This window comes from Bos indicus, chromosome X (genome assembly GCF_029378745.1).
Source record: "Bos indicus isolate NIAB-ARS_2022 breed Sahiwal x Tharparkar chromosome X, NIAB-ARS_B.indTharparkar_mat_pri_1.0, whole genome shotgun sequence".
In the NCBI taxonomy this organism is placed as follows: domain Eukaryota; kingdom Metazoa; phylum Chordata; class Mammalia; order Artiodactyla; family Bovidae; genus Bos; species Bos indicus.
In genome coordinates, this window is record NC_091789.1 from 34,774,026 (window position 1) to 34,782,625 (window position 8,600).

Below are 8,600 nucleotides of genomic sequence, written 5' to 3' on the forward strand. Positions count from 1 at the left end.
TGAACAGGCAAAAGTAATAGGATGGGAGGAACTTCTCAAGGACACTGCAGGGGTGAATATCTATGATTCAAAGGGCCACTGGCTGCCCCCACACTCTGTTAGGGGCTTCAGACTGGCTTGGGTTGGCCCTGGACCCCAAGAGGGACTCTATTGCCCTGTTCTGCAAACTACAGGGCTGTGCCCGGGTGTTTGCGTATGGAGAGGGAGGGAGAACTTGCTAGAAACGGATGCGCAGTGGCTGGTGCGGGGAGGTGGATTCCGAGCTGGTCACGATGCAGGGTACCTGGGGACGGTGGTGGGAGGGGGACCGGCTAGAGGCAAAGCACAAAGAAGGCAGTCGGAAGCAAGACGACACCTCGCGTTGGATTTGTCCAAAACCAGTTAGAGATCAAAGAGGGGGCGGTCAGGGAGCTCTGATTGGTCAGAGGGAGGGGTTTGGGGTGGAGCTAGCCACCTCTTGAGGCTTTAAAAGCTCATCGGAGAGGGGCGGGAATGCTGTCATTTGCTCTCAGACTCTCGCAGGGGTGGCAGCTTTTCCGAAGCTCCCAGCAACAGAACAGGTGTTCGCTGTCCGGACCTGGCTGGGAGGACCTAACGATCCTCAGCAGCAACATGGGACGCACCCTGGCGGTCCCTACCCCATACGGCTGTATCGGCTGCAAACTGCCACAACCGGACTACCCACCGGCTCTAATCGTCTTTATGTTCTGTGCAATGGTTATCACCATCGTCGTAGACCTGATTGGCAACTCCATGGTCATTTTGGCTGTGTCGAAGAACAAGAAGCTCCGAAACTCTGGTAAGACCCCCTTCCTTCTCCCTACCCACGGTGCAGCCACTTCCAACCCCTAGGGTGTTAGTTTGGGTGCATGGAATAGGGAACGTGTGGACGGCCCTGCTTCCCATGTCCCGGCGAATCGCGGTGGTGATATTCTGCCAGGGGGGAGGTCTCATCAACTTAGAGCTTCTCCAGGCTGCGGACGTTTGGAGAAGCTCTGGGCGTCCAAGTGCAAATCTCAGGTCCCCGAGGTGCGCGGCAGACCGCCGAGTCCTGCCCCGTCGGGAACCTGATGCAGAGGGAGCCGGCATCCGAGCGGAGAGTCCAGCGGCCGCCCGGGGACAGCACGCCGAGTCGGACGCCGCAGAAGAGGTGGCCGCGGCGAGGCAGCGCGGGGGGAATTGACGCGGAGGGAGCAGCGGGGTTGCGACTCGCTCCGGTAAAGTTAAGTTCTCCGCGGCCGAGGCGGCGTTTGCCAGAGCGCAGCGCGGCGCGGCGGCGGTGGAGCCCAAGCCTGGCTGAGCCCCCGCTCGCCTAAGCCCTGTGGCTACAGGGCGGCTCCCGGGCGGCGGAGCGCAGACCCCTCGAGTCTGAGTGTGGATCAGGGCGGTCTGAGCCCTCCGGAGCCGAGCTCTGTCCGCCCGTCCCAGGGCGCACGGCAGAGAGAGGCGAGAGGGCGGCTGGGCGCAGCAGGCGGCGGCAGCGGCTGCAGCAGAGATCCCGAAGTCCGTAAGCGAGATGTCGGGGGTCGCAGGACGAGGCGGCGGAAAGGTTTGGGAACTCGGCGTCCTGGGGGCACAGAAGACAGCAGAACCGATAAGGATCGCTGGAAGGCTGCGGGAGAGCTCAGACGGCGTAGTGGGGGACCACAGGGAGACCGTAAAGCGCGGGGATCTGGGATGGGGCGGAGCGCAGATCCAGACTCCCTTCGTGGCTCGCCAGTGGCAAGGGGAGGGGGACGGCTGCGAGCGGGCCCGGTAAACCGTGCAGGAGGCTGCTGGGCGCTGTGTGCCCGGGGCGGGGACGGCGGACAGGGCGGGCCAGCGAGCAACGTTTGCAGGTTGGGCCGGAGAGGACTTTTGGGAGGGGGAGGCGGAGGAGGGGCGAAGGGGCCCAAAAACCCTGCTCCGGCTCCCGGAGGGAGGGGGTAGCGCCCAGGGTCTCCGCCGCCTAGATCCTGGCTGGCTGGGGCTCGAGGGCAGAGGGGAGCAAGGGGATGGGATCTGAAGGGGATGGGCACCGACGGGACCCGGGCCAAAGGGGTGCCAGGGATAGAAGGGCGCCAATCTCTGCGAGATTACTTTGCTTGGACGAGGAATCACAAACACCATACAAGTTTCTAGAGGCATAGAGGAGCACAGTCACGAAAAGTTTTCTTTTAAACTCTGATGGGTGTGTCTGATTTCTCCGCTGTTCCCCAGAGGCGCGGGGCCGCCCGCTGGCATCTCACCTGCACCTCAGCAGTGAGGTCCGAAGTTGCCCAAAGCCGGAGCGCCCCAGGGGGGAACGCGCCTGCAAAGTCCGTTTTGTCTTCTTTCCTTCTTCTCCTTCCTTTCTTTCTATAATTGAAATAAAGGTGTTTTGGTTGTCGTGGTTTTGTTTTCAAGGCTTTGCTTCTCTTCTTCTCTGATATGATGACTTTGAGGGAAAACCCTAGAAAGAACGTCTTGGGTAGAAGCACTGAGGCCCCACTTTGGCAGCGCGGGCGGAAGCGGTCAGAAGGAGCCATTCCTTTGCCTTTTTAAAAGTGCTCATTTTCTCCCAGTCCAAGATGAAGTGCAGTATTTTGCCAAACCAATTCTCATTAGCAACGAGGTGTTCCCAGAAAAAGGGATCGGCGCCTGCACTTTGACCTTACAGGTTTTACAAACAGCGTTCCTATCGCCGCCCTACGAAACAGGAGTGGGGGCATGTCTCCCCTTCCCCCATTTCATATTTAGCTCCAGTAAAGCCTGGGGCCGTGCGCCGGAGCCCGTGTGTAGGGGAGCGAACTTGCTGATGACAGGGCTCTGCACCGGGACCCGCGAGGAGCAGGCTCTTCTGATCCTTGCAGAGATTTTTCTGATTATCCCCCCGCCCCGCCCTCCTTGCTCACTATTTCTCAAGACAAAATTTTATAGGGCCTTCCTACCTCACCCGCCTCAGTTTTTACTCTTACGTTACCTGGGAAATGGTAAGTATTTACAGGGTTAGGTCTGAGATTCTTGTCTGATCCCGCTGGGAAAGACTGCTTAAGACAAGGACGGCCTCTAATGCCCTTTCTCAGGCAGTTCTCTTTAGGCGCGTTTGCTGTTGTAAATGCGTAAGTTAGAGAAGGCAGGGGGCAAATTTATGTTTTTGGGTAGGCGAGGTTGAGACTTCCTGACAGTCCTCCAAACTCATCACCACCCTCTAGCCTGTTTACAACGGACTGCACCATCTAGCACCCAGTGCTCCCTTCCTACTCCCCTCGCCAAAAGTTTGCATTTTGTTTTTGTTTAAAATAGTGTCTGCCTTTTTGTTTTTGTTTAAAATAGTGTCCGCGGGTCTGTCCATGTGTGGGGGAGTGTGAAGGTCCCCCCAGCAGGCTCGTTCTGTGGTAACTTCACTTCTTTCCCAAAGCAGCGATGACGTTCTCTGAAGGAAAAAAAAAAACTTGGTGAAAGGACAGGAGCTTGAACCTTTTGAGCTTGTGCATCAAAACCACTTGGGACATGCTTGTAACTAAAAATAAAAACACGACTGTATTTCTCTGAAAGAATTCTAGAGTTCTAAGTTGTCACTCCAGCTGGCCTTTCCCTCCAGCTTACATTTGTAGCTTTCTGAAACTTAACCATTTATTCCTCTCTGTCTTTCCTCTGCCCCTCCACCCCTATATGTTTTTCAGGCAACGTCTTTGTGGTTAGCCTCTCTGTGGCTGATATTCTGGTGGCCGTCTACCCCTATCCTCTGATGCTACATGCCATGGCCATCGGCGGCTGGGATCTCAGCAAGTTACAGTGCCAGATGGTGGGGTTCATCACAGGCCTGAGTGTGGTCGGTTCTATCTTCAACATCATGGCCATCGCCATCAACCGTTACTGCTACATCTGCCACAGCCTCCAGTATGAGCGCATCTTTAGTGTGCGCAATACCTGCATTTATCTGGCTGTCACCTGGATCATGACCCTTCTGGCTGTCCTACCCAACATGTACATTGGCACCATCGAGTATGATCCTCGCACCTACACCTGCATCTTTAACTATGTGAATAACCCCGCCTTTGCTGTGACCATTGTCTGCATCCACTTTGTCCTTCCTCTGCTCATAGTGGGTTTCTGCTACATGAAGATCTGGACCAAAGTGCTGGCAGCCCGTGACCCGGCTGGACAGAACCCGAACAACCAGCTTGCTGAGGTTCGCAATTTTCTAACCATGTTTGTGATCTTCCTCCTCTTTGCAGTGTGCTGGTGCCCTATCAATGCGCTCACTGTTCTGGTGGCTGTCAGTCCAAAGGAGATGGCAGACAAGATCCCCAACTGGGTTTATCTTGCAGCTTACTTTATAGCCTACTTCAATAGCTGCCTCAACGCGGTGATCTATGGTGTCCTCAATGAGAATTTCCGAAGAGAATACTGGACCATCTTCCACGCGATGCGGCATCCTGTCCTGTTCCTCTCTGGCCTCCTCACTGATGTCCGTGAGATGCAGGAGGCCCAAGCCCGTGCCCACGCCCGTGCCCATGCCCGTGCACAAGCCCGTGAACAAGACCGTGCCCGTGCCTGTCCTGCTGTGGAGGAAATACCGATGAGCGTCCGGAATGTTCCCCTACCTGGTTATGGTGCAGCTGGCCAACATGAGTGTGTCTCTGGCCACCCTAAGCCAGCCTCTGGCCATTCCAGGTCTGCCTCTGCCCGCCGCAAATCTGCCTCTGCTCACCCTAAGTCTGCCTCGGGCCAGTCCAGGTCTGCCACTGTCTATCCTAAACCAGCCTCTGTCCATTTCAAGCCTTCCTCTGTCTATTTCAAGGCCGACTCTGTCTATTTCAAGCCTTCCTCCAGCCACCCCAAGCCTGTCACTGGTCCCTCCAAGACTGCCATCAGCCCTGCCACGAGCTTCCCCAAACCCACCACTGGCTACACCCAGCATGCTACCATTCACTCTGAGCCCACCACTCCTGACTATCTCGAGCCCATCACCACTAGCCACTCTAAGCCTGTCATCGCCAGCCATTCTGAGCTTGCGGCCTCCTGCCACCTGGAGTGTGACATCTTTGACCTCTCTGACCCTACCTCCAGCCCTGCCAGTGACTCCTCCGACTCTGCTGCCAGCTTGCTGTACCCTACCGCTGCTGCTGCTGCCACTGTTGACCCCCCTGTGGTCACCACTGATTACCGTGAGGTTGTGCTTAGTGATGTTGATGCTGATTCTGATGAAATGGCTGTGTAAAAAATGCTCTTGGAGTGGCCAAGCAATGGTCCACTTTTAAGTTTTCCTAGCATATGTAAGGCACACTGAGATAGCTTAGTGAATCTGCACACAAACAGATGTGCATGGGCATGGACTCACAGACATGGTAGAAGCTTCACCCACCTTTTCAGGCATACTCCTCCTTTACATTATGTACTCTGAAAAAGTGTGAGTGTGTGTGCTTGCTATTAGAGCTACCAAATTTCCCTCACATTTGACTTCTGTTGTTTTGAGCTTCCCTTTCCTCCTGGGTTTGAACGTGAACCCACAGTGATCCTTGAACTTGTAGACTCTGATTTTTCCCCACACCTGTGTAACCCATTCTCCCCTCTCATTTCCTCCTCCTTGTTTCTGCTTTCTTCTCCCATTCCTCGAGGGGTGGGGGAGGAGTGCATGCTCAGTGGTAAAGGTGCTCTATGTTAAAGCCTTCCTTCAAGCTTTATGTGTTTAAGTGTGTAACTCTTTACTGTACTTTTAATGGCAATCCAAAAGGCAGTTGCGATAAAGTACAAGTACTTGAAAAAGTTTTTCTAAATTCCAGCAACAAACTATGACCCATATCTGAAGAACACACTTAATAAGATCTTACTAAAAGAAATATTCATGCCTATGAGACCAAATGGCAAAAGGAAGGATGTGGCTGCACCGAATCATTTCTATTTTGTGAAAATTCAAACATTGGTGTTGATTTTTATAGTCAAACACGAATGTAAATGATGAGATATTTTTACATTATTTGTAGTTGCTTACCTTTTTTCAATATTTGCCAGGATTTTCTTTCACTTAGTTCCAGAAAAACACATCCATCCATAAACTAGTTTTTCCCCAGATCCAAATTTATGGTTGCTAAGATCATTTATGTCATGCTTTTAATATTATAATTCACCACTACTCTTTATCTTAGAGATTTTTTTTAATACAGCTTGATGTTTTTATGTAGTCAGTTTTACACCTTTCTTTTTCAATCAAAAGGGAATTTGAGGTAATAACTGGTAGCCAGAAGTGACTGGAGTACTGCTTGAACTTGTAAACGAGTGCCTCTCTAAAAGCCTTTCTTTCGTGCCCCGTCCCTCTGAGCCTCCTCCCTGTGGTGGGGAGTGTGGAGGGACATGGGGAGGAATACTTGCCAACATCAGCCAAGCTCACCACGTTGGTGGAGGTTCTGTGATCCACAGCGTTAAGTTGTTGGCAGCCCAGGGAACGATTTTTTTTCTCTAGAATTTAAGAAAACATTGTTTAATAAAAATCTCAATTATTGATTCAAATCAGCACTTAAAGCAAAGTTTATTGTACAGACGTTTGTAAGGATAATGGAAATGTATTATACTGACTTAATTCAATTCTGTATTTGTGCTAGCAATTAAATAAAAGCATTTTTGTGTCCTTGGTGTGTGATTTGTGGATAAATTTGCTTCTGCCACCAGAGTTACTTATGGGGAGGGCTAAGGGGTGGGTGGAAATGTGTCCCACTTGAGGGAACAAGAGACTTGGATGCAAGCAGTCTCCCTGCTATACCCCAGGGTGAATCACATGACTCCTCTCTCCACAGCTGTGTGGCTTAATGAGCTGGTCCGGCTGTGGTGGGGGCAGAGGAGGGCTCCCTGGGTGTGGTGTCTTCTTCTCACTGATGTGGTGACAATGGACGATATGACCTGCCTGCTCTGGGACTCCTGGACCCTGCCTGTCAAGGCTTCTGAAAATAGATCCTCTTTTACCCTCATGGAAGGAGTAGAGTGGGGCCTCAATTATGTCACAACTCCACAGGCTGCTGGGACCAAATAATAGAGGCCATGATCCAATGGGGGCAGGCACAGGGGTGTGGGACAGAAGGATGGGTGGAAGTTAGGTGACAAGATCCCAGCCACTGGGCAAGCCTCCTTGGCTTCAGGAACATGGCCTCAAAAGAATCTCTAATTACCTCAAGGTAATGCCCCAAACAAATGACTCTATAAAAATAAAGGTGAATTCAAAGTAATATATGGTAGGATATCAATTTGGTTAAGAACATGTACATTAAAACATGCACATATACATAGACTCACAGAGTTATGCATACCTATGTAGTTGTCCGATCCAGGTTTAACCAGACTGCAAATATAAACTGAGGTCATCTTCATGTTTGATGCCCAAATTACAGGGGTTCAAGCCCCAACAGAGTGACTGCTGTACCTCAGGCCAATTCTGCATCAACATTCCTGCCAAGTATCCCCGGATATGCAAAAAGGATGCTTATGTGAGTGCTCACAAATTGCTCTGCAGTCTCTCACTGAGCCCCACCCCCTCCGCCCCATGTTTCCTTTGTTCTCCCTGTCTGCTGTAACTCAAGAGCTTACTTTGGGTAATATTGCAAGTGTTCAAACCAAGGGTGCTGGGTCACGATGCTCCCAACTGGGTGCAGGATTCTGAGAGGTGACAGGAGAGGTGAAAAAAAACTACTGGCATTTTTTTACAACCTTGTTTCACACTCTGCTCTGAGGTGCCTGGCAACACTACTTATGCCCAGAGTCTCTCTCACAAAGTCTCATGAAAGCAGCCACTTCAGCCACTCTGCTAACCAGCAAGATGCGTTCATCATTCCTGCCTCCCCACCTCCACCCCCATAATCTACTCCCATGGGAACAAGCATCAGTTGAAGCATGGTGCCTCCAGTTTATACATAGCCAAGAAACATTTTTCTCTGCCCCCCTTTCCCTTATAATGTCCCTCTCCACTCCCAAAGTCAAGAAGCCTTGTAAACATATCTCTAACTAGCCATGCCCACCATGAGTGGCCAAGGCAAGACACTGAATCTCTGCAGTCAGGTTTAAGTGTTTTGTAGCTGTCCCCAGGACAATGCAAAGCTTCTGGTTTTCAACAAGTGGTAATGGAAGGGCCAATCTTACTAACTTCCCCAAAGAGAGAATCTGCCTTCAGGTGAGCCTGTCTCTAGGAACAAGGGATAAAGAAATGGAAGCAAATTTTAAACGACTGTTTTCCCCAGTTTCTACTCCTCTTGATTTTCTTTTTAAATGAAAATATAATGTATATACTGTAAAGTGAAACTTTAACAATGTTTTTACACAGGTATACATCTGTGTAATGACCACTCTGACCCTCCAGAAGGCTTCCTTTTACATCCTTCTAGTCATTATTCCAACCAAAGGCAAACACTATCCTGACCTTTATCATCAAACATTAATTTTGCCTGTTCTAGAGCTTCATCGGAGAAGGCAGTGGCACCCCACTCCAGTACTCTTGCCTGGAGAATCCCATGGATGGAGGAGCCTGGTGGGCTGCAGTCCATGGCATCATGAAGAGTCAGACAAGACTGAGCGGCTTCACTTTCACTTTTCACTTTCATGCACTGGAGTGGGAAATGGCAACCCACTCCAGTGTTCTTGCCTGGAGAATCCCA

General features: G+C 51.2%; 1 protein-coding gene across 1 annotated transcript; it reads left to right on the forward strand.

Annotated features, from left to right (window-relative positions):
* The first annotated feature begins 513 nt into the window (after positions 1-513).
* Positions 514-6,571, forward strand: GPR50 (G protein-coupled receptor 50). Its single transcript, XM_019955602.2, has 2 exons — positions 514-799; positions 3,645-6,571. The coding sequence occupies exons 1-2, from the start codon at positions 613-615 to the stop codon at positions 5,183-5,185; spliced, it is 1,728 nt and encodes a 575-aa protein (XP_019811161.2). The 5' UTR covers positions 514-612; the 3' UTR covers positions 5,186-6,571.
* Positions 6,572-8,600: the final 2,029 nt, after the last annotated feature.